At 43.8% G+C, this 26,423-nt stretch overlaps 1 protein-coding gene across 1 annotated transcript; it reads left to right on the forward strand.

Moving 5' to 3' along the window:
- Positions 1 to 7,389: 7,389 nt before the first annotated feature.
- LOC114589572 (uncharacterized) lies at positions 7,390 to 18,084 on the forward strand. Its single transcript, XM_028716039.2, has 7 exons — positions 7,390 to 7,571; positions 10,842 to 10,947; positions 11,502 to 11,693; positions 12,549 to 12,651; positions 14,411 to 14,490; positions 16,121 to 16,286; positions 17,718 to 18,084. The coding sequence occupies exons 1-7, from the start codon at positions 7,439 to 7,441 to the stop codon at positions 17,844 to 17,846; spliced, it is 909 nt and encodes a 302-aa protein (XP_028571872.2). The 5' UTR covers positions 7,390 to 7,438; the 3' UTR covers positions 17,847 to 18,084.
- The last annotated feature ends 8,339 nt before the right edge of the window (positions 18,085 to 26,423 follow it).

The following is a 26,423-nucleotide window of genomic DNA, read 5'->3' on the forward strand; positions in this document are numbered from 1 at the left end:
GTCAATGATTCATAAGACCACTGCCATCCATGACTTGATCATGGATGGAGGACTTGACCTGGCATGTGTAACAGAGACTTGGTTGGATGAAGCAGATGGGCCTGTCCTTGCCGCTACTTGTCCACCAGGTTTCTCTTACGCACAGCAACCCAGGTCATGTGGGCGGGGAGGGGGGGTTGCAGTGATTTTTAGAAAGTCATTAGTTTGCACCAGGCGTCCTATTGGGAAGACCCAGTTTTCCGAGTGCATGTTCTGGAAGTTGGGCAATAGGGGCAGTACAGGATTCCTTTTGGTGTACCGACCTCCCTGCTGCACCAAGGATTCCCTGCCCGAGCTGCTTCAGGTCGTGGCGGATGTTCTCCTGGAGACACCTAGCTTGGTCGTCCTAGGGGATTTTAACATCCATGCCGACACGACCTTACAAGGGGCTGCTCGGGACTTCGTGGAAAGCATGGCCTCCATGGGGCTGTCCCTGAATAAGTCTGGCCCAACCCATAGCCACGGACATGCCTTGGGCCTGGTGTTTACCTCTATGGATGTTGGTGATCTGACACTAAGTAAAAGCGAAACGAAAGAAGTGCCATGGTCAGATCACTTCCTGGTGCAACTGGACTTCTCTGCGACCCATTCCCTCTGCAGGGAGGTGGGACCAATTCGGATGGTCCGCCCCCGCCACTTAATGGATCCAAATGGTTTCCAGAGAGTGGTAGGGGATGCTTTATCCCATGTTGATGGCCTTTCAGCTGATTCCCTGGTGGCCCGCTGGAATGTGGAGTTAACCAGGGCTATTGACTGTTTGGCTCCGAAGCGCCCTCTCCGATTGCATGGAACCCGGACAGCCCCGTGGTTTTCCACGGAGCTGAGGGCCATGAAACAATCGTTGAGACGGCTAGAGCGCCGGTGGTGGATAACTCATTCCGAATCTGACTGGACACAGGTTAGAGCTCAATGTCGAGCCTACCAAGTGGCGATAGCGACGGCGAAGAAGAATTTCTTCACTGCCTCTATTGCATCTGCAGAAAACAGCAGCAGGAGACTTTTTCAGGTGGTTCACAATTTAGCGGAACCACCTGCAACATCGGGGCCCAGTACGGGCCACATGTTCTCCTGCAATGATTTTGCAAAGTTTTTTGCAGATAAAATCGCTCAGATTCGGGAAGAAGTAGACTCCACCGTGGGAGCAGGGCCGGGGCGGGAGAGTGCTAGAGTTCTGTCTAGTCAAGTTGAGTGGGATCAATTCCAATCTGTTACCTCCGAGGATGTGGACAGGCTGCTTGGACGAGTGAAACCAACCACCTGTCTCTTGGATCCTTGCCCATCCTGGCTTATAAAAGCTAGCCGGGAAGGACTGGGCGATGGGCTTCGTGGGGTGGTGAATGCTTCCCTCCGTGAGGGAGCCTTCCCAGACCCGCTGAAAGAGGCGGTTATTAAACCGCTTCTTAAAAAACCATCTTTAGATGCGGCCACGATGGCCAACTATCGCCCAGTCTCAAATCTTCCATTCTTGGGCAAGGTGATTGAGCGAGCGGTTGCCGAACAACTCCAGGCACGCCTGGAAGAAGCGGACCATTTGGATCCCTTCCAGTCGGGATTCAGGCCTCATCATGGGACTGAAACTGCCTTGGTCGCACTGGTTGATGATCTCCGGCGGGCTAGGGACAAAGGTGAGAGCTGTTTCCTAGTTCTGCTGGCTCTCTCAGCGGCGTTTGATACCATCGACCATAACATCCTTCTGGACCGTCTTCAGGGGCTGGGAGCTGGAGGCACTGTTATACAGTGGTTCCGCTCCTTCCTCCTGGGCCGGGTTCAGAAAGTGGTGGTGGGGGATGAGTGTTCAGACCCCTGGGCCCTCACTTGTGGGGTGCCTCAGGGTTCGGTCCTCTCCCCCATGCTTTTCAACATCTACATGAAGCCGCTGGGAGAGATCATCAGGGGATTTGGGCTGGGTGTTCATCAGTATGCAGATGATACCCAGCTCTACCTCTCTTTTAAATCAGAACCAGTGAAGGCAGTGAAGGTCCTGTGTGAGTGCCTGGAGGCGGTTGGAGGTTGGATGGCGGCTAACAGATTGAGGTTGAATCCTGACAAGACAGAAGTACTGTTTTTGGGGGACAGGACGAGGGCAGGTGTGGAGGATTCCCTGGTCCTGAATGGGGTAACTGTGCCCCTGAAGGACCAGGTGCGCAGCCTGGGAGTCATTCTGGACTCACAGCTGTCCATGGAGGCACAGATCAAATCTGTGTCCAGGGCAGCTGTTTACCAGCTCCATCTGGTACGTAGGCTGAGACCCTATCTGCCTGCAGACTGTCTCACCAGAGTGGTACATGCTCTGGTTATCTCCCGCTTGGACTACTGCAATGCACTCTACGTGGGGCTACCTTTGAAGGTGACTCGGAAACTACAACTAATCCAGAATGCTGCAGCTAGACTGGTGACTGGGGGCGGCCGCCGAGACCATATAACACCGGTCTTGAAGGACCTACATTGGCTCCCAGTACGTTTCCGAGCACAATTCAAAGTGTTTGTGCTGACCTTTAAAGCCCTAAACGGCCTCGGTCCAGTATACCTGAAGGAGCGTCTCCACCCCCATCATTCTGCCCGGACGCTGAGGTCCAGCGCCGAGGGCCTTCTGGCGGTTCCCTCATTGCGAGAAGCAAAGCTACAGGGAACCAGGCAGAGGGCCTTCTCGGTAGTGGCGCCCACCCTGTGGAACGCCCTTCCAGCAGATGTCAAAGCGATAAACAACTACCTGACATTAGAAGACATCTTAAGGCAGCCCTGTTCAGGGAAGTTTTTAACGTGTGATATTTTACTGTATTTGTGGTTTTTATGGAAGCCGCCCAGAGTGGCTGGGGAGGCCCAGCCAGATGGGCGGGGTATAAATAATAAATTATTATTATTATTATTATTATTATTATTATTATTATTATTATTATATAGTAGTCAATGATATGTTACTTTAGCACTGTGCCTGATTTTACTTCTTCAAGATTAAGATAAGGGATGCCAGAGAATTCTGAAAGAAACAGAAACAGGAGCGGAAATTGCTGTTGTTTGTTTTACTTAATTACTTGTTTTTATCCTGCATTTTGGGACTCGGGTGGCGCTGTGGTCTAAACCACAGAGCCTAGGACTTGCTGATCAGAAGGTCGGCGGTTCAAATCCCCGCAACGGGGTGAGCTCCCATTGCTCGGTCCCTGCTCCTGCCAACCTAGCAGTTCAAAAGCACGTCAAAGTGCAAGTAGATAAATAGGTACTGCTCCAGCGGGAATGTAAATGGTGTTTCCGTGCGCTACTCTGGTTCACCAGAAGCGGCTTAGTCATGCTGGCCACATGACCTGGAAGCTGTCTGCGGACAAATGCCAGCTCCCTTGGCCAGTAAAGCGAAATGAGCGCCACAACCCCAGAATCGTCCGCGACTGGACCTAATGGTCAGGGGTCCCTTTACCTTTATTCTGCATTTTATTCTGTATACTGCCCTGAGATCTTATAATGAAGGGAGTGTTAGAAAATGCCCTGGGGTATCGGCAGCGCCCCCCTTCCTCCAGCTGTCCTTCGGTGAACGTGGTTCTGGAAAAGCTGCTGCCTTCTACTCCAGATGCTCCAGCGACACACATCATAATGATTTATGCACACTAATCTCCTGACTTTGTATAGTAATAAGCAGGAGACACCGTAGAACTAATCTACTATTTATTTACAGACTATACACAGAGAAATGCATAATGGTTACCGTTCTCTTCAGCTCTGAGAACAAACGGGGACTGTAAAAGCAAAAGCACAGTTACAAAAGAACATATGCAGCTGGAAGAGATAAGACTGTTTCTTCCTGTTCTCACACTCTCTCAAGATAGTCATGTGAATTGTACCAATTACAAAATGCAGCTTCGGTGGACTGATTTACTAACAGGGAGATATACAAATTTAATAAAATAAAATAGGACCAAGGGGTCCATGGCTTAAGAATTCCACAGGACATAGAATTTCCCTTGACTGTGTCTAAAGTAGCTTTTTGGCTTCTGCCAACTTAAAACATAATTCTGTTCTGACAGGCAAGTGCTATGGCAGTTTTTCAGATCATGGTGCCTTCCATTTACAGGAATGAACATGTGTTGAGCGCCTTATCACTCAGGGTGAGTAGGAACTGTGCACTTGTGATACTTGTGCTGCCATCATTATATTCAAGAGAGCCTTATCTAAATCACAGACTCTCAATTTAATCAGTTCATTTCCTCAAACTAAAAGTGTAAAGGTCAGGAAAAGTCACAATAATCATACTGTTTTCTTCTTCCGTGGGCAGATCCTTACCATACATTTAAAGCACATCCATCACACATGTAAAGCACATGGCTTCTCCCAATGAATCCTGGGAATTGTACCCACCCCCCAAACAGCTACCAGCTTAAGTTCCCAGGATTCTTTGGGGGGAGCCATGTGCTTTACATATGTGATGGATGTGCTTTAAATGTATGGTGATAGTGCCCCATTGCCAGTATCAAGAATTCCTGGGGATACTGTTGGTATTGCATGGTACTTTTTAACAGGCAGATTAGCCAACTAAGGCTACAATCCTAAACTCAAGGCTTACCTGGCCATTGCTATTTCTGTTCCTGGATCCCACACCATTTCCTTTGCAGTTCCTGAGGTCAGGGCAGCCTAATATTGCTGTAATATGCTTAGAATTATTTCACAACCAGATGGGCTGGAGGGAGATAGGAGTTATTTCGTTTACTTTAGTTGCTTTGTCAATGCTACTCTTAAATTCATTTGCCAGTCATATCCAGCTACTACTTAATTAATAATATTATCCTTTACCCAATTTTGTATCAATTTCTATCTGTTCAATTTTATATTTTTCCATTTTGTAGGTAAATTCTATTTTGTATCATTTCCATTAATCTTGGGATATTAATAAGCCAAGTAATTCATTTCAGTTACATTCATTAGTCTGTTTTGGGTGTGTGGCTGTAGGAAAGCTTTACTCCCCATTCTACTAGGGAACTACAGAATCCCCCTGCCCTAAATATTTAGCTTCTTTATCACCTCGCCCACCATTCTTTCTCCTTTTGGCCAATTATTTTTATTGATATTCCATAATTTTTAACAAATTGTCACAAAATTAATACAAATTCAATATAAATTTAAAAGTTGTCTTTCTACCCACCCCATATGTCCCCTCTATTTTCCTTCCTCATTTGCTTCTCTCAATAATATAACTTTTCCAACTACCATTTCATTCATCCCTTCTCCCTACACATCACCTGTTCAGTTACCAATTTCTGCTATAGCTTTTATACATTGTTATAACATGTCCTCAAAATAGTTAAGTAGAGTACCGTATTTTTCGCCACATAGGACGCACTGCCCCATAGGACGCACCTAGTTTTTGGGGGGGAATAAAGGGGGGGAAATTATTTTTTCCCCAGGCGCGGGGCTGGCGCGGGGGAAGCCCGAGCTTCCCCTGACCCCAGCCCCCAGAACAGGCTGCCGCCCCAAGCCTCGCGCGCCCAGCTGGACCTCCCGCCAGGCACGGGAGGCTTGAGGACACCTTCCCGAAGCACGGGGCGTCCTCCAGAGGGCACCCTGTGCTTCGGGATGCAGGCTGCCACCCCAAGCCTCGCACGCCCGGTGGGACCTCCCCCGGGCTTGCAAGGCTTGCGGATAGCTTCCTGAAGCCTGGAGAACGAGAGGGGTCGGTGCGCACCGATGCCTCTCGCTCTCCAGGCTTCAGCAAAAGCCTGCATTCGCCCCATAGGACGCACACACATTTCCCCTTCATTTTTGGAGGGGAAAAAGTTTTCCTATAGGGCGAAAAATACGGTAAATCCTCTTCTATCTATTTATAATAGCCATTCATCAATTTTCAAACATTTCCTTCTGATACATCTTGAGTAACACTTTGCCTGGGGGGGAAAACAGACCTTGCTTCCTCACTGACGACATAAACACATCCCTCCTTAACCTGGCCTTGACATCTGGCCCCAGTAGTTAACAACTCAGCCTCACGGGTGCAGTATGCAGAGAGTGAAAACGAAACCTCTAGAAACTTTTTGGTTTATATAATAGACATTCTCCCCCTCTAACGCTGCCAGTCTCCCAGCGTCACCAACCCTTCACATTTTGCCATATTTTATCCTCAATTTGACACACAACAAGTTCATTAATAAAGAAACACCATCCATATCTCTTTTCTGTCTGAAAGTCTCAGAAGTCGTCCACACACTGGGGTCCATCCTGTCCCGTTCACTGTTCTTATTTCCAACTTCAAGCTTCAAAGAGGGAGGCTGGTGTACTGTAATCTCAACAAAATCCCTATCTCCTCTCCATCCTCCCCCTCCCCAACTAATGAATTTTCCTGCAGTCCATCCTGCCAATCCTCAGTTCCATTAGTCCTTAGTTATAAAATAAATGCAACGCAAGGAGTATCTTTAAAGTCCACTCTTCCCAAAAATTTTGCATTCCATTGCTTTAGGGGAGGGTAGATAATGCAGATCCCCTCAAAAAACCCATTACTTACAACATTGACTTCCCTTCCCCTCCAGCATAAATCAGGACCTTTTTAGCAGGTTGCCTCTTCACTTGCCAATTATGTCTTAATTCAAAGGTATTCCAGAGTTTACCATGGTAGCTTGCTGGGGCTGTCCTTGGACATAGCAATTAAACCCAGCGCCCTTACCTTTTCATCTAGAAGATGGGGATTTCCATCCCTGCTCACAGACACAAAAAAGCATTAATGGACGACCGTGGATTGTGCCCTTTTGATACCCTCGAAATGTTAGGGGAGACATGCCCCTTACCCAGTCCTTTTTTCTAAAAAATAATAATAATAATGTTTAGTGATACTCTCATTTTCCTACACATATTGAAATACTGCCCCTCAATGAGGTCAAACTTAGATTCACAAAATGTTTAGGGATATGCGTCCCCCCGGAAAAAACCCACTGAATATAGCATTGTTGATTCATTTTGTATGCTATAAAAGAGCTATTAGAGGATGTGTTTTATATATTGTGAGAGAGAGAGAGAGAGAGAGAGAGAGAGAGAGAGAGAGAGAGAGATAACTGGAATATAAAACTAAAACTCCAGGACAATGTTCAATGTTCATATATTATTTTCACTCATACAATTTGATCTCCTGCTCAAAATAGAATAGTAACCAAGGATCGCTATTAAGTTATGTAGTGCTCCTTAAACCACCATTGACTGTGTGTGTATGGATGTGTGGTATTATGGAATTGTATATATATTTATAAATATTTTATTTCTTTTGTAATTTTTAAAAATAAAAAATTGGATCCAAATAGGTTTACCTTAGAAAAGTTAATTAGTAATTGCTTACAAGAAGGCTGCTGTAAAACAAGTTCAAAATCCAGGACCTTTGGTCTGCTATAAGGAGAAGGAACAAGAACAAGAAATCAAAATTGAAGGAGAATCTCAGATGGGCAGGAGAGTCCCAGAGAAGAGGATTAACTCTTGTTCCAAACAGCATCCCACCATGTTAACCTCTGGTGCTCTCTTCCTTCTCCTGACCGTGTTGTCCAAGAGTTGGCTGACGACGGAAGCTGCAGATCGTAAGAAACATTTGGGGCTGGTTATAGATGAGACCTAGTTGAACAAGATCCCCCTAGGTGCAAAACGCAATCCTGACTGATCCCCCTCACTTAGCTACAGTTTCCTGGGGAAAGCGATTAGTTATTAAACTGCTCTGGGAATTGTAGCTTTGTAAATAGAATAAGAGTCTTCCTCAGCACCAATAACCAACTACAGTTCTCAGAGTTCTTTGGGGGAGGGCATGACTGGGAGCCAGTGTGGTGTAGTGGTTAAGAGTGGTAGTCTCGTAATCTGGGGAACCGGGTTCGTGTCCCCGCTCCTCCACTTGCAGCTGCTGGGTGACCTTGGGCTAATCACACTTCTTTGAAGTCTCTCAGCCCCACTCACCTCACAGAGTGTTTGATGTGGGGGACGAAGGGAAAGGAGAATGTTAGCCGCTTTGAGACTCCTTAGAATAGTGATAAAGCGGGATATCAAATCCAAACTCTTCTTCTTCTTCTTAAAGTGGTATAACACGGCTTTAAACATGTGGTGCACATGGGGCTTGAACTTAAGGAATCCAATATTAATCCGCAGTAGGTTGGGTTACGATTTCAGGGCAGGGCTGGGGAACTGTGCAACCCTTCAAAGGATGCTGGACTGCATCTCCCAATATCCTAGGCTATGGGCCATTCTGGCTGGACGTGATGAAAATCCAGCAACGTATGAAAGGGCCACAAGTTCTCTACCCCTGGACTTGGGGATATATCCCATTGAACACAATGGGACTTACTTCTGGAGAAATATGGGTAGAATTGTGCCATCAGGCAGGGGTAGGCATGACAGACGTAGATAAGGGTGTACTGGAAGATCTCTAGATGGTGTGCAAGAGATCAACCAGGGCTTCCTCTAGGCATCTGTTTGGTCACTTGTGGGAAAAGGATACTGGACTAGATAAGTATTTGGCTTCATCCAGCTGGAATCATCTTATGTTCTTATGTTTTTCTGACTAGCAATAGCAACAGTTAGAAAGCTCCCTAAACTAGGTTGCTGAAAGAGAACTTTCAAAGGAAAAACAGGAGTTGGCTTTTATTTGAAAGGATCTCCCAGCCCTTCCTGGACATGCCGGCGGGAACTGAACCTGGGACTTTCTACATGTAAAGCAGAGGCTCTACCACTGAGCCACGGCTCTTCCCCTAATAACCCTAGGAAGGGAGGTACTTTAAAGTTTTCCATCAGCCATTAGCATCTAAAGGGTAGAAAGAGCAGCACTCAGGTTACCTGATCATAGTCTTCTCTGCATTAGTCATAAGTGTGCATCCATACATATAAAATAGCACACAGAGATGTCATGCAGTTCTGTGTCCTCTTTTATGATAATGTGTTAATGGTCACCCTATCAACAATTGCCAGTAATTCCGGAGGTGGATGATGATGATTATTATTAACCAGATGCAAAGGAGGTCACAGGCTTCTGATCTGCTCTCAGGTGTTTACTGGTATACTTTTTCTCATATGATATAGATACATCTCTTTACCTTGGCCTGTTCTTACCTCCCCCACCCCGGCCCCCATTCTTCTGATTGTAATTTGTTTTAACTGGTTTAAAATCTTTTTGTGTGGTTGTAACTCACCCTCACACCTTACGGTGTAGGTCAGGTAAATAGTAATAGTAGTAGTAGTAATAATAATAATAAACAAAAACAGAACAACAGAAGTAATTTTAGGAGGTACACCTTTGTGTATCTTTGCATCAGAGTAGTGCAAATGCACTGGCAGGAGTGTTGGATCAGCTCTGCAGGCAAGTTTTCACTGTACCAGCCTCCCTGTTGTCTCGTCCCTCCCAGCAAGCAGCAGAGACCCACCTTTCCAGAGTGATGTGGTTGCATATGGTAGCAGACCACCCTAGGTAGCAGCCATTGGGTGGTACTCAACCAAGTTTTACTGGGATTAGTCCGGTTAAAATGAATGGATATGACTACCTGAAAGTTAGGTTTTTTTTAATTTCAGCCGGTCTGCTCTGAATTAAAGTTAAATACCATCCATAGTTTCTCAGTTTAGATGAAATAGGTATTGTTAATTAGAGGCTCCCTGGTTTAATTGTGGCTCGTATGAAGCAGGGAGCAAAGGTGCTTCGTGCATCGGGGCAGGTGTGTTTGTTTATATCAAAAAATAATAATACGTAATAATGATAAATAATAAAGCAGGTTGAAATGTTGGTGGTCCTATATGAATCCACCACTAATGCACTGTTCTTGCACCGGTGGCATGTTGAATACCCCTGTTTCTGCTTCTTTGGCAATCACTTGTAGCCAAGTAAAATTGTCTTTCATGAACATGGTCTTAACAGTGAGTGACTGTGGAGGCCAATTTTGGATCCCCATATCCTGCCACAGTGGGGACATAGGTTTCTCGGCAGGAGTTGATCACAGTGTAGATTTCCCAAGAGTGCCTTCCTCTTGGCACATTTCTCCCTTGCGTCCTGAGTTCATGCTTCTTCAAAGTCTATGACACCTTTGGTGAAGGCTGTTCTCCAATCGGGGCACTCACAGAGTTTCCCAGTTATCTTTTGTTGTCCACCAGTATTTTGCTTTCCATTATTAAGTTGGGAATAGAGTAGTTGCTTTGGAAGATGATAATCAGGCACCAGAACAACATGACCAGTCTAACAAAGTTGATGTTGATGTTGAAGAATCATTGCTTTGACACTGGTGATCTTTGCTTCATCCAGTACACTGGCATTAGTTCATCTGTCTTCCCAAGTGATCTGTAAAAAAATTCTGATGGAATCTTTCAAGGAGCTGGAGATGGCATTTATAAAAGGTTCATGTTTAACAAGGGTACAGTAAAGTTGGTAGTACAATGGCTTGTTACTAGCATTTTGGTTTCCTTCTGAATGTCCTAGTCCTCAAACACTCTGCACTTCTATCACTTCTATCAGGAGAAAGCTGTGCTCGCAGAGCTCAGGCGATGCTGGAATTTGGCATCAGTGTTGGCTCTTGTGGAAAGATAACTGCCTAGGTAGGAAAAGTGGTCAACTTTTTCCAACGTTACACCATTAAGTTGGAATTGTGGTGTTGCAGAGGGGTTGTTTTGTGCTTGTTGGTGCAGCACTTTGGGGGTTTTTTGGATATTGAGCGATAGGCCAAATGGCATGTTGAATACCCCTGCAAAACAACTCAGGCCCGCAGGGTGCCTGAGACAAAGCAGCACATCATTAGAATATGCTCACAAATTATCTCTATGGGTATCTTAAATTATGGTCAATATGACATTGCTATGCAGCTCAACTCTCTCCCCACTGTTTTCAGCCAATTGTTCCAGTGTGGCTGATCTTGATGATTGTCCAGGCAATACAAGTGATTTCTGCCCAGAAGGAGTTGCCTGTGGTTGTAAAGATCAAATTCCCTTTTGCAAGTAAGTTACTCTCCTTCCTTTTAGGGTTTGGTTGAGCTTTGTGGGGAAAGACAATGGTTGGGCACCTGACCTCCCTCTGTCCGCCTCACTGCTGCATATTATGACAGGGGTGGCGGGGAGAGAGAGGCTTGTAGCAAGGATGACATGGAATAGATGTGCAGCAGCTGTGCTGAATTAGCTTTGTTCCATTGCCTCTCCATCCTATTATGCAGCCCCACTGCACCAACTGCCATGTCTACACAGGCACCATGTGCTTAAGCCATGGGTGGGGAACTTTTTCAACAGCGTTTCCTTGGACTCTGGCACTCATCACGGTCCTTCATGTGCCAGTAGCGCTTTAGTCATACTGGCCACATGGCCCCAGCAAGCAGTCCGTGGACAAACAAGTTCCATTGTGAGGAAAACAGCAAGGTTAAAAATTGCAGCCCTGCCCAATTTGACCACACGTCACTGGATAGCACCCCAGCACAAAAGCATTGCGATGGGTTGTAATCATACTATTAGGGGGTTGACGCAAACTATTTTGATGTTGCTTTGCTTGATTCCATCCACAGGTGCCCTTCCTACCAAAATGGCTGGAAAAATTACTGGTACATGGGTGTCAAATGCGAGGAGCTTTGGAGCACTTTGGACTTGATTTTAGTTGTGGTTTTCCCCGCAGTAGCTTTGTCTTTTGCAGCTGCTGTCACAACACAGTGGGTCCGGTATTGCAAGGACAAGCCAGAGAAAGAAGCCAAGCGAAACCGGTGAGTCAGTATGTATTGCATAAAGTGGAAATATTTTATTTCCCAAATGAACATCCTTGTAGGCTGCAAGTCTATGCATACTTACCTAGTTTGATCCCGAGTAGAAATCAAGGAGAAATTAGGTGCCGTTTGTATTTTAATGGAGAACAATGGACTTCACACTCCTCAAACTGAAATATGAATTTCTCTTGCTTGGACTACTGCAACGCCCTCTATGTGGGGCTACCTTTGAAGGTGACCCGGAAACTACAACTAATCCAGAATGTGGCAGCTAGACTGGTGACTGGGAGCGGCCACCGAGCCCACATAACACCAGTCTTGAGAGACCTACATTGGCTCCCAGTACCTTTCCGAGCACAATTCAAAGTGTTGGTGCTGACCTTTAAAGCCCTATGGCAATCACAATAGGTGTTGAAATTTTGGGAGGTTAGATAGTTACAATGGAATGGTCTCAGGTGTGGGGTGCACATTTTTATTTATTCTTATTACTTTGTTTTTTTAAAAAGGAGGAAGTGCAAGTGGTGGTACCTTACCTGCCCCACTGTTTCCACTGGTGCCAGAATGCCCTCCTCTCTCACCTGTGCACAGCTGCCCCCTGTACATAGAAGACAAGTGACAATGCTTAGACGAACACCCCACTGAGAAAGGAGTGGGTATTCTGGCAGTGGTAGAAGTGGGGGCAGGGCGCAGCACATTCCCGTTTTGCCTCAGGTGGTGAAACGGGACAGGCTGTTCCTGATCTCACCCCTCCTCGCCAGCAGTGTACTAAATTTCTATATGTATGTGGAAGGAACGAAGGAAGAAGGAAGGAAGGAATTGCAGGGTCACATTCTTTTCACTCTTATATATTTTCAGTACTCAGGCAAGGCAGCTGAGACCTGAACCACAGCATAATTCAGAATATGCTCCTAAACTGGCCAATAGGCTGAGATCTGCCTCTTATTCACAAGGAAGACAGGTAAAATATTGTGATTGTTTGTTTGCTTGCTTGCTTATGATGGACTTGGAATTTAATTGTGGTAAAAAGGGTGCTTTGTTTAATCCAGTGGATGGCATTGTTTATTTTTGAAATGCCCCTGGGTTTTGCATTATTTTTTGTAAATGTGGGAAATAGCTGGCAGCCTTTTCTGAAAAGCATTCTTCCCCTATCCACTCTGCAATTGACATTTACAATGTATGTCTGATATGTAAGATGAGATTAGGGCATATGCATTAGCCGACATCAAATGGACTTCGTTTGCTTAGAAGCTGCAACATGATTGTCCTCCTTTATCCCAACCAGGCCTAGAAGACTCCTGGTGGGGTTAGAGGAGGAATCTGCTGCTGCAGTGCCAAGAGTCCAGTTCAAGTTTTGTTACTCTTTGCAGTCAATGGCCATTACAATATAAGCATAAAACACATATATGTAAAGCACAGGGGGGAGGATTCATCGCATAAAACAGATAAACCCCAATAATACAAATAAATGGCATTTAAAGCATGGATTTCGTTCAAAACTTCCCTTAACATTTAGGACTGATCTGAAAGGTGCCTCTAACGGGATAAAGCTATCCCGCAGCTAATTAACTTGTTTACATCAGGCAGCAGACATCTTATCTGGAAAATGTCTCGTTTGCCTTCTAAGAAGGTCTAAAAGGCTAGAAGAAATGTCACACCTGGTAGGTATTGTAAAGGACAAAAGAATAAAGTGCAGCAAAAAAAAAAAAAAAATCTTATTAGAAAATCTGCCAGCCAAATATTTTATAGGGATAGTTTGGAAGCTAAGCTGGAAGTGTGCTTGACAAAGGAAATAAGTTCATTTCTGTAAATAGGTGGCCCTTTTATGGTTTGGTATCATACAGTTTTTTTAGAACCACAACCACAACAACAACACCTTGTGCTCAATGCAGGAAAGCTAGAGCATCACTGACCAGTGGTTGTACAGCCCCTGCTTGAAGACCTCCAGTAAGGGACACTGGTAACTGGTCCCACAGTCAAACAGCTCTTACTACTTATATTTCTTCTGTGGTAGAGAAAGCCACTGATTCTTTCATTCATTCCTATACAGCAAGGATGGAGAACCTGTAGCCCATCAGATGCTGTGCTACAACTAATATTATCTTTGACCATTAGTCACCTGGCTGGGGCCAAAAGGAGTTAGGAGCTGCAGGTTCTCCACCCCCGATATACAGTTAAGGAACAGAAACTTTAATCATTTATGTGTAGAATGATGGCAGTATTTTCTGAGTTTTTGCAATAAGAAATATAGGAAGGACAAGGTACAACAACCAGGTTTGTTTTTAACTCTATCATGATATGTTTGCAACTGGTCTTTATTTCACTCTGATTTTCACTTCCTGTATACCAACCTTCATCAACCTGGTGCCCTTCAGATATTTTTAAGGCTATACTGTAACTCCCATCTCCCTCAGTCAGCATGGGTCCCATATCTTGATGGCATACGGTTGATGAAGGCTGGTGAGTAACAGTAGATATATATCTCATTATTTGTCTTCATTATTTTGGGGATTGCATATTTGTTTTTGGGGATTACATAATTGTGTATTGCTTTGTAACAATTTGTTGGGTCTCTGGACCATAATAAAGATTGTTGTTGTTGTTGTTGTTGTCGTCGTCTTTATCATCTGTTTTTCATAATAAGCATTTTAAAATAACAAAACAGAAGTCAATTTGTCGCTTAATTCCCCCTTCTTTCTTTTTCCTCTTTCTTGGTATAGGATGATATTAAATTCCCCAGGTACCCTCTCCAAAGTTACCCTCATGAACAAATACAGTCACCATATGCTGGAAACTACAGGTATGATGTCCTTTGGTCAAACTTTTTCACAATGATGATATATTTTTCCTGCTAGAAGATAAATTGTGCACACTGCTCGGCAATGATGGAAACCATTATATATTTTCAAATGTAAAATGATCTTGAACTGCTCTGAAATTTGCCCTCCATTTACTTGAAAGCTTTCTTCTCCTGAGGAAGAAGATTCCATTGTTCTGCATCATTTTCAAGGCATTTTAGAATTTGTATGGACCTGGAGTTTAGAACATGCCTTATAGTTGTCACATAGTTACGTGTTTTCTGTTTGCTTTTCTTACCAATAAACATTTATCCAGTTGCCTGCAACCTCCCCAGCTGTTCAGGCCATATAACCTCCTCCCAGGCCACACCTCTCACTGGCCTTGTTTTGTACCTTCCTTAAGTGTTTTTGCCTGGACAGAGGATATAGGTGTGTGTGTATATAGAAACTAGCTTACTGCACAAAGGCAAAATTTATATGCATCAATTTTTGCCGCCACCACCATGAGGCCCATGGAAGTTTGCCCAGAAGGCATTGTGGGCCTCGAGATTAAAAGGTGTCCCACTCCTGCTATAGGAGCTGCTTGCCTACCTCATCTCTATGTACAGAAAACCCACAAAAGACATAGTCCTCGGCTGCATGTTCATTCTATGTTCAGACCTTTGTATGAATGAGTGCAGGTCAGAAGCTGTGGTGGTGCCTGTGATCTGCAGGAGCTCATAAGACGCAACTAGGAAAAGGGATGAGGAAGGAAACAAGCAAACCGAGACAGAAGTTCGTTACCAGTTTTCTATAATGACCAGTTTGTAATGAAGGATCTACTTAAGGGAGAAGAAGAAGAGTTTGGATTTGATATCCTGCTTTATCACTACCAGAAGGAGTCTCAAAGCAGCTAACATTCTCCTTTCCCTTCCTCCCCCACATCAAACACTCTGTGAGGTGGGTGGGGCTGAGAGACTTCAAAGAAGTGTGATTAACCCAAGGTCACCCAGCAGCAGCTGCATGTGGAGGAGCGGAGACATGAACCCGGTTCACAGCTTACAAGTCTACCGCTCTTAACCACTACACCCCACTTCCTCTTAGGAGAGGAAAAGCTAGATGGAGCTGGTCTTTCAGCTGAGCCAACGGACTGGGCCCTGCTTCCCATCTTTCTTTTTGCTGCAGCCAGGTGGGATGCTTTGGGCTAAACTGCTGCCAAAACGGAGGTCCCAAAACGGAGGCCATTCATTTTGATTCAGTGCATACAATAAGTGGTTATCATGTTGTTATTTTGCCTAGATCTGTATACAAAGAAGTAGCCATGTTATTCTGTTGCAGCAAACGTAAGAGGTGAAATCTACACACATATTTAAAAAAATGCTGTGAAAATGCTTTTTTAAAAAAGTTTTGAAAAATACATTGAATTTGGCATAGCTCACTGTCTCCATATAGTGCCATATTTGTATATTGCACTTTACAACACATTTAAAATGTTTTATTTGCAGTTGTATAGCTGAGTTCAGAGACTTGCAGCACCTTAATGGTTTACTGTGCCATATTTATCTTGAAACAGAACTCTTTGTTGCATTTATCTGCCTATAAGAAATTTATATTTGCATTTTTTTTAAAAAGTGTTTAATTTGATTATTATAGTCAGATGCCTCACCAGCCATTGAGAAGAGCTGTTCCAAGCCAAGACGATGTTTTTGTGGGTCGGACTTTCCAAGCTGGCCAGCTTCACTCTTGGGAGAATGAGGTGCCTGATGTGGATTATGAGGACATAAACCCATTTTCTGCTATCCCCATGCAACGATTTCCTGTATGTACAAATAATCTCAATTATACAAGGAGTGGGGTTTTTTGTTTTGTTTTTACTGGGGCAGGATTCAGAGAGAGCTCTCTGCATGAGTGGAAGGACCTCTTTCTTCAGTTTCCAGTGGGAACCCGCTACACTAGCCTTCCCTGACATGGTGCCGCCAGATGTTTTAGACTGCAACTACCACCAGCCCCAGTCAGCATGGCCAATGGTTTGAGAAGATGGCAGCTGCAGCCCAAAGCATCTGAAAAGCACCTGGTTGGGCAAGGATGCCCTACACCAGATGCCACATCATTCCCAGTCCTCAGGGGTTACTTTTCAGGGCTGCAGTAGGAAAAAGGAACAATCCCCATCTGTAAACAGAACTCTGTTCACAATTCCCTAGATCCCACTGATAATATTCGCACTAGGAAATGGAACACATGTGAAGCCTTTGTGTATCAGGTTTACTACATAGGTGTTCAGCAAGCCTTAGGGCTTATTCAGACTTCCTTCTTTGCCATGCTTTCGGGCACAGACCCACAGTTTCCAGGTCTATGTCCGAGCTTTGGGGTTTTTCTGTCCCACCACTTACCCCAGAAAAGCCTGCTATTCAGTGCTAAATCAGAACAAACAGCAATTGAGGTTTCTGTGGGTTGCTGTTTGTTCCGATTCAGCAGTAAAGAGGGGTTTTTTTCCATGGGGAAGCAGTGGGACAAAACAAAAGACCAGAAAACAAAACATAAAAGAAAAAAACATCCCACTGCTTGGACCTGGATTTGGAAAGAGTCCTTAGAAGTAACTATGAGAGCCTGTCTGTTACATCACTCATTTCCTCTTCCTGATTCTTAGGCTGTGTGCACAACAATACATTTAAAGTGCATCCCCATCCTCACCCCACAAAGAAACCTGAGAGCTGTCATTTATTACCCAGAATTCCTACAGTTCCCAGAATTCCTGAGGGTGTTTGTGCCTTAAATGTATGGTGTGGATGCAGCCCCAGGGCTTAACCTACTTCCCCACCTACCCACTCCCTTTCTTTTGTCTTATGCTCACCCACCCCACTGCAACTATTTGCTTCTCCATGGCTCTTTAAGAAAGTGTATCCACAGGAGTAGAAGCAGGTGGGAAAGGGAAAAAAAATAATGGAACTCATGAACATGCCCAGAAGCAATTGTGGCCCTGTAGCAGCAGGAGGAGTCTGTCTAGAGCAGTCACATGGTGTTTCTCTCCACCTGCTGCAAATTACAGTTGGTGGTAGGTGGCCCTGTGGGAAGTAGGGGAGAGAAAACAGTCTTGCTAGAACTGTAGCAAGGGCCTGGTGTTATCCTTGCCTGCTTCCCTCACGCTCCTGGAATCCCACATGGCAGTTAGTGGGAAGGAGGCTCTAGGAGAGGGGGCAGGGAGTCCTTCCAATGCATCAACCAATTTTCATATTTTAACTTTCCCTTTCAGAGACCCGGGGCATCAGTGGTACCTCGGCCTGAGCTCCAGAGGTATGGCCATCAACCAGTGAATTACCTGAATGGTCAAAGAGCTGGAAGGCCCTATGGGATTGGGCACCAGCAGGATAGATACACCTAGGAACTTTTAATAAATATGGGAAACAGGTGCAACTGCAGAATCGTCCTCCATTGTTTGGTGCAGCCTTTTAAGGGTGCTCTCTTACCTCTAGCTTTCTCCATGAGGACTTTATCGCAAGCTACAATCAATGAATACATAGCTATCAAGATGCAGCAAATATTTAATCAGCACAGCCCTTAAAATGAGAAATCTGTTCAGGCAGCATCTTCCATATTTAATAAATGAACCTACCAATCCACCTCTTCCTGTCCAAAGCGTCTTATGTTCTGCTCTATAGCATGTTGTTCTTCTAGCAATAATTGGTATTCAGTGGATCCATTTTTTCTTTGGTAGTGGCGCCCACCCTGTGGAACGCCCTCCCATCAGATGTCAAGGAAATAAACAACTGACTTTTAGAAGACATCTGAAGGCAGCCCTGTATATGGAAGCAGTATATGGAAGCTTTTAATGTTTGATGTCTCGCTGTGTTTTAATTTGTTGGAAGCCGCCCAGAGTGGCTGTGGTAACCCTGTCAGATGGGAGGCATATGTATAAATAACACATTATTATTATTATTATTATTATTATTATTATTATTATTATTTATTGTTTTCTCTTTGGTATTATTGAACCTTGGATGGAGACAGGCTCAGTCACGGGGAGGGCTCCTCAGTCATTTTAGAACATTCTGCAAATTTCCCCCACAACGTGTACTTGTGTCTGTAAAACAGGGGTTGCCAAACTTTAAAAGCCTTTGGTCACATATGGATTTCTGAACAAATGATGTGGGTCCTACTCTCTCTGGGCACTTTTATTCTCTTAGATCAACCCCCATCCTGTAAGGAAAGTACACTTAAAATTAGTTTATGCACATGCATAAGTAGATAGATGATACAGATATAGATAGAAGTATAGATATACTGTATGTATGGGGGTACAGTGGGCACAGGAGACAGGTTTACACTGGGGTGGAATATTTTTTAGCAGAGCTGTGAAGTCCAGCCACTTTTATTTATTTATTATTATTGGGGGGGGGGGGGGGAGAGAGACACACAATTCTGTTCAGACACCCTGGGAAGTTGGAAGGGAGCCTTGAAGTAGCCACAATTGTGGGTGGTGCTCAGCATCTCTGTCTGTCAAAACCACCCAGGCTGCAGGCTGCTGGAAAGAGCTCTGAAAGGGCCTTTCCAGCTCCTAGCTACGCAAATGCTTGTTTTCTGCAAGAGTGAGATATGGTGGGGCCAGGCAGCACCATTTTCTGATTTGCCTCAGGCAGCAAAATGCATTGGTCCTGCCCTGGTCCTGAATCTACCCTTTCCTGGCTGGCAGAGAATGCACTGGACAAAATATCAATAAAGGAAAATGGAAAGTGCACTCAAAGAAATAGGCGGTATATGCACAATGGAGTGATTACAGATGTAAGAAGAATTTAATGTGATTTGATATAAGATTTTCTATTGTTATTTTTGAATGAATTTTTGTTTGTTTTTAAATTTCAATATAACATTATTTATATATAAAAATCTCACTCAGTTCAATGGGATACACTCCCAAGAAAGTGTGCACTAGATTGCATCTTTAATTCCAGAGGTACTATTCTTGTTGACTGTCATTTATCTTGTGAGTTCAAAAGGCCTTATAAAAATCTAAAATTATCCCAATGCCAACCTTTGCTTACATTTCATAGAAAATATTTTGTCCACTAGATAAACTGGTTGAGAAACAATGGTGGGGCACATCCTGTTTTGCAGCGAAATTGGCAAGTCACCTTCTCGAGCACTCCAACACCTCAGAGGGGGCCCAGATGGAAATTATTCGGGGGTAAGGCCAGTGACAGGGACACGGGTGGCGCTGTGGGTTAAACCACAGAGCCTAGGACTTGCTGATCAGAAGGTCGGCGGTTCGAATCCCCGCGATGGGGTGAGCGCCCGTTGCTTGGTCCCTGCTCCTGCCAACCTAGCAGTTCGAAAGGATGTCAAAGTGCAAGTAGATAAATAGGTACCGCTCCGGCGGGAAGGTAAACTGTGTTTCCATGTGCTGCTCTAGTTCGCCAGAAGCGGCTTAGTCATGCTGGCCACATGACCCGGAAGCTGTACACCGGCTCCCTCTGCTAGTAAAGCGAGATGAGCGCCGCAACCCCAGAGTCGGCCACGACTGGACCTAATGGTCAGGGGTCCCTTTACCTTTACCTTTAAGGCCAGTAGGTTTTTTCGGGGGGGGTGCAGGGGGACGCATACCCCTAAACATTTTGAGAATCTAAGTTTGGCCTCATTGACGGGCAGTATTTCAATATGTGTAGGAAAATGAGAGTATCGCTAAACATTATTATTATTAGAAAAAAAGCACTGGGTAAGAGGCATGTCTCCCCTAACATTTCGAGGGTATCAATAGGGCACAATCCACGGTCGTCCGTTAATGCTTTTTTGTGTGTGCGAGCGGGGATGGAAATATCCCAGATGAAAAGTTAAGGGCGCTGGGTTTAATTGCTGCGTCCAAGGACAGCCCCAGCAATATACCATGGTAAACTCTGGAATACCTTTGAATTTGGACATAATTGGCAAGTGAAGAGGCAACCTGCTAAAAAGGTCCTGATTTATGCTGGAGGAAAAAATCATCGGTTTGGAAAGGCTTGAAAAGAATGAAAGATGCTAATTTCTGCTTTGCTTGAATGGTGTAAGGAGGGGAAAGGAAGTCAATGTTGTAAGTAATGGGTTTTTGGGGGGGGATCTGCGTTATCTACCCTCCCCTAAAGCAATGGAATGCAAAGTTTTTGGGAAGAGTGGACTTTAAAGATACTCCTTGTGTTGCATTTATTTTATAACTAAGGACTAACGGAACTGAGGATTGGCAGGATGGACTGCAGGAAAATTAATTAGTTGGGGAGGGGGAGGATGGAGAGGAGATAGGGATTTTGTTGAGATTACAGTACACCAGCCTCTCTCTTTGAAGCTTGAAGTTGGAAATAAGAACAGTGAACGGGACAGAATGGACCACAGTGTGTTGACGACTTCTGAGACTTTCGGACAGAAAAGAAGAGATATGGTGTTTCTTTATTAATGAACTTGTTGTGTGTCAAATTGAGGATAAAATATGGCAAAATGTGAAGGGTTGGTGACGCTGGGAGACTGGCAGCGTTAGAGGGGGAGAATGTCTATTATATAAACCAAAAAGTTTCTAGAGGTTTCGTTTTCACTCTCTGCATACTGCACTCGTGAGGCTGAGTTGTTAACTACTGGGGCCAGATGTCAAGGCCAGGTTAAGGAGGGATGTGTTTATGTCGTCAGTGAGGAAGCAAGGTCTGTTTTTTCCCCCAGGCAAAGTGTTACTCAAGATGTATCAGAAGGAAATGTTTGAAAATTGATGAATGGCTATTATAAATAGATAGAAGAGGATTTACTCTATTTGACTATTTTGAGGACATGTTATAACAATGTATAAAAGCTATAGCAGAAATTGGTAACTGAACAGGTGATGTGTAGGGAGAAGGGATGAATGAAATGGTAGTTGGAAAAGTTATATTATTGAGAGAAGCAAATGAGGAAGGAAAATAGAGGGGACATATGGGGTGGGTAGAAAGACAACTTTTAAATTTATATTGAATTTTATTAATTTTGTGACAATTTGTTAAAAATTATGGAATATCACTAAAAATAATTGGCAAAAGAGGAGAAAGAATGGTGGGCGAGGTGATACAGAAGCTAAATATTTAGGGCAGGAGTAAGGGTTCTGTAGTTCCCTAGTAGAATGCGGAGTAAAGCTTTCCTACAGCCACACACCCGAAACAGACTACTGAATGTAACTGAAATGAATTACTTGTCTTATTAATATCCCAAGATTAATGAAAATGATACAAAATAGAATCATATAATTTACATGCAAAATGGAAAAATATAAAATTGAATGGATAGAAATTGATACAAAATTGGGTAAAGAATAATATTATTAATTACGTAGTAGCTGGATATGACTGGCAAATGAATTTAAAAGTAGCATTGACAAAACCACTAAAGTAAACGAAATAACTCCTATCTCCCTCCAGCCCATCTGGTTGTGAAATAATTATAAGCATATTACAGCAATATTAGGCTGCCCTGACCTCAGGAACTTTTGTGCCAAGTTTGAAAATGGGAAATATTTAAGAAAAATTATGGTCCACTTGAGAAACCATGCATCAAATATATGGTGCCCTTTGTAAAACCAAAAATAGATACTGCATACTTTCCAACAAAGTACCTTGATGCCAGAAACAGGAACGTGTGTCTTCCCAGCCCAACAAGTCAGATGATCTGTGTGGGATCACTGAGCCAGAAAACATGTGTTTTGGGGCAAAACTCACAAGATCACAACCTCACACAAAATTACAATGCTCAAAAAAGCACATTTCTGGGCTCTCTGGTTTTGCATGAGATCGCAATCTTGCACGTTTTGCCCCAAAATGTGTGTTTTCAGGCTCCATGGTCTCGCATGAGGTCAGAACCTCACACATTGTTGGGTAGCATGCTGAAAGTACAGCATCAAAAAATTGAATGCCCTGCTTAGATTGGAACAGTTGATGGGTATGGATACTGTACTTGAATTGCCTTTGACAATATGGATTAAGGCTAGTGCTCATTCTACAGTTTGAGTTATGGTGGCTTTCAGACAACAAGAGAGAATGTAACCCACGATCTCAGACTCTTGAGAGGAGGCATCCAGTATATGGGCCCTCCCATATAAACAGATGGAAGAGAATCAAGCCTTGTAGCCACATTCTGAATGTCTTCTAATTTGGTTTCCAAATGTTTCAACTGAAACTGGGTTTGTGAATACAGGGTGATTTTTCATACCTTTTGATGTGCTTGGATGAAATACGGCCTAAGGCAGACCCAAATATTGTGCCTACATCGCAGGAATTTGCAGGTTCAGTTGCAATAAAATATTGCCATATCTTCCAACATTCCTCAGATGAAAATAGGGACATTTCTCACTCTCCCCAACTTACCCTCCTCAATCTCTTGTTTATTGCTCCCTACCCCCAAGCATTTCCCATCAGAAGAAAGGTGAATGCTACAGTCATTACACCAGTGGGACACGGCACACGCGTGTCCGGCAAAAACACCTTAATCCAGATTTTACAAAATGAGAAACATGCACCATTTATTATTATTTTTAGAAAGGGGCACCCCCACTCCCCCTTTCTCCCACCTAGGGCAGCCCTGCCCTCTGCCTGCCTCTCAGAATGACCAATACAATACAATGAATGACCAATACAAATAAAATTGGGAAAAGAGGACATCCTTGTCTTGTACCTTGGGCTAGTGTTATTTGTTTTGTTATTTGTTCTCCTCCTCCACTCTCCAGTAGCTGCTATGAGCTGACCAAGGGAGGAAGCCAGCAGTGGCCATGGAGAGGCAACAGGGTGCTCCCTCACAGCCGCTGCCACCGCTGTTGCTCGGGAGAAGCGCCAGATCATCCTCCTCCCCGATCATGGTGGCAATATCACTGGTGGGAGAAACAAGGACATTCCAGGATCAAATCAGAAGCCAAGATGGCTTCCAGAATTCTGGGAGTGACCCTGGAAAATTGGGACACTTGAAGGGTATGAGATATGCTATTAAGACAAATGGGTTACAAGGCCTAATAAAGGATCAGTTTGCCCAGTGCTTGGTCAACCAGTAGAAACAGTTTGGAAAGGTCCATTGGGACTACATTGTTTGCAATGGGGATAGGATTGATCTGAATATTTTGCAAAATACAACAAGCACATTGTTAGATATCAGGCTGAATGTACTCTGTATAATTTAAGACCAATCCGCTTCCAGAACTGGGCTTTCGGCAATATAGTCATAAGTGAGATTGGGCACCAGTGGCTCCAAAACCCCGGATCTGGTAATTTATTTCATTTTCATGGTGTTCATTCTTTGATTTTTACCTTTATCTTCACCTTGTAAAATGTGTTCATTGGAAAGCTTTCAGGTTGTTTGTATTTTGTTGCAGACTTTCTGATGCTAAATGTTTCAGAGAGTAGTTATGTTCTTTTGTGTTGCTCAGTGAATATGGATGAGACAATTTGATCCAATAGGTTGTGCTATCCATGTTAGACCTTAGCCTAACAGGTTATCAGGGCTGTTAATCCCAGGCCCTGCTGGACCTCCATATGCATCACAACCAGCAGTTAAGGTGTATTTTATGCACACAGTAGATGAGCCATGGTGGATCAATATGGATTATGCTATGCCAGTCTGTGTCTTTCCCGCGGAAGCTGCTTGGATCTGTGAACACTTTTGCTGCTTCTGATAAAAAGCTCATGAAGAGCTTGGCAGTGCAGCTTGATTAGCGTGGTGGGAAAGCGTACGTGTAACCCAAACAACGTGGGGGCATAACGCTTCTTGCAAGCCAACTCTGCAAGTTTCACAAAGGTTATTGCGTGGGGGGACTGCTTATACAACCAGGTTGCCCTTAGCTCATTCATATGGGTTTTTATGTTGGTCCACCCCTATGAATAGAGCAACTGGTGGGAAGGTCCAACCCTCCTGCTCCGCCTGCTCAACAATTAAAAAGCAACCCAGCTCTTGCGCTCTTCCTTTAACTTTTTTGGAGCGAAGGAGGTGACATCGCTGTATTTTTCTTTCTTCTTGCTGATATCTGCCTTGCTTTGTGTCCGTTGCCTGTGCTAAGGACAAGGCCTGGTCTACATTCGGTAAGTGAATTTTTACTGCTCTAATATGCTAGGAACTTCAAATTATTTCACAACTAGATTTGCTGCAGGTGTAGGAGTTGCATTATTTACTTTGAATGCTACTTTTTAACCCATATGCCAACCATATCCATTGTTTCCATTTTCTATATGAATTTTGTATCATTCATAATTCTATTTAATAGCATTTGCAATTTTCATTTCATTTTTTTTTTCATTTATTTTCATTTCATTTCATTTCTATTAAGCTTTGTATATCAAGTAATATGTAATGTGTTTCAGTTACATTCAGTTGTCAGTGAGGTTTTTTAAAACTGTGTTACCGGTAGCTTTACTGAGTTTCACTTGGCTACTTCATAGCAAAATTGAACTTATTGGGATCCAATAAAAATTGGAGCATTGGGCAGGATTTGGCATGCTGCTTACCAAGCTTGATTGTATCACCATATTGGCAGTTTCTTATCTCTTGAGTTTTCTCCATGCACCCCCCCCCCCAGTGAATCTGTCTCCTTTCTATAGTAGTTCCAGGGGAGTCTTGCCAGTAGACCACATGCTGTGGTGTGGATCTTTGAACCATTCCCAATCATGCTAACTGTTGATGGCTAGAGAAACTCCTATATGAGAAAAGGTTGTATTTAGGGCTTTTTAGTTCAGAAAAAAGGTAAATGGGGGCATGTAGAGGTTCATAAAATTGTGTACTGTGTGAGAAAGTAGGAATCCCCCCCCCCTTGATATTTTCCATTGGTGGGATATTCAGGACAAAGTACTTGTTCAATACAAATCAGATTTTTGAAAGTATTATATAGCATTTTTATCAACAGAAATGATACAAAAAAATCACAAACATGATCCATTCACACTTGAATTCAAATCTGTTATCAATAAAATGGAAGAGTGGAAGAGAATATATTTGCTATAATAATAATAATAATTTATTATTTATGCCCCGCCCATCTGGCTGAGTTTCCCCAGCCACTCTGGGCGGCTTCTAATCAAGTGTTAAAAACAATACAGCATTTGCTATGTGTTGAAATGGATATTAATAGCACAAACAAGTGGGGTGCAGGGTTCTGTCTTGTTCAACGTCTTTATAGAGCTACTTGGATGAAGGAGTTGAAGGAATGCTCATCCCATTTTGAAGTCATCAGCAAGTTTGATGAGCATCCCTTCATCCAGGTAGTTCATGGAACCTTCTAGAAAAATAGCACTGGTACTGCTCTATTGTGTCTTGGTCTTCTGTGTCTAGTTCTGTGTGCTGCAATTTAAGGATTACTGACAAGCTGGAATATGTGCAGGGGCGGATGATCAAGGGTCTGGAAACCAAACCTTTTGAGGAATGGTTGAATTGGAAATGTTTAGCCTGGATAAGTTGAGACTGAGAGGATATACGATAGCCATCCTCAAATGTCTAAAGGGCTTTCACATGGAAGATGGCGCAAGCTTTGTTTCCCCCTGCTCCTGTCCAATGGACTCTTGATTAAACATTAGGAAGAACTTTATGATAGCAAAAGCTTTCAGAAGTTGGTATGAGTCTCCTTTATTGGAGGTTTATAAGCAGAGTTTTGGATGGCCATCTATCACAGTAGCTTTCGTTGAAATTCCTGCATAGCAGGGGTTGGACTAGATGACCCTTGGGGTTCCTCCCAACATTATTATTTGATCTCAGTGAACGTAATTAGTGTCGAGGATTATAGCCTAAAATACTCTGGGTTCAGGGTGATCAGCTGTTTCCTATTTTCAAATGGGAAACTCTCCAGTAAAGGAGAGCAACAGCGCCATCTTATGCGTCCGAAGCCCAGCTGAATATTCAGCGAGGCTTGGGGTGCGATCCGAAGGCTTGCCGACTTAAAAAGCAAGCCCACTGGGTTCCACAAGGCTTACTCCAAGGTAGCCCTTGGTTAGGATGGCAGCCGCGACCCCTT

Source organism: Podarcis muralis, chromosome Z, assembly GCF_964188315.1.
Source record: "Podarcis muralis chromosome Z, rPodMur119.hap1.1, whole genome shotgun sequence".
In the NCBI taxonomy this organism is placed as follows: Eukaryota; Metazoa; Chordata; class Lepidosauria; order Squamata; family Lacertidae; genus Podarcis; species Podarcis muralis.

What these genes read in the sequence shown, in the direction of transcription:
- LOC114589572 (XM_028716039.2), top strand. Translation starts at nt 7,439, where the DNA reads ATGGGCAGGAGAGTCCCAGAGAAGAGGATTAACTCTTGTTCCAAACAG. An exon ending in GATCAAATTCCCTTTTGCAA is followed by an intron (nt 10,948 to 11,501) that starts GTAAGTTACTCT and finishes TTCCATCCACAG; the next exon opens with GTGCCCTTCCTACCAAAATG. An exon ending in CCATATGCTGGAAACTACAG is followed by an intron (nt 14,491 to 16,120) that starts GTATGATGTCCT and finishes TGATTATTATAG; the next exon opens with TCAGATGCCTCACCAGCCAT.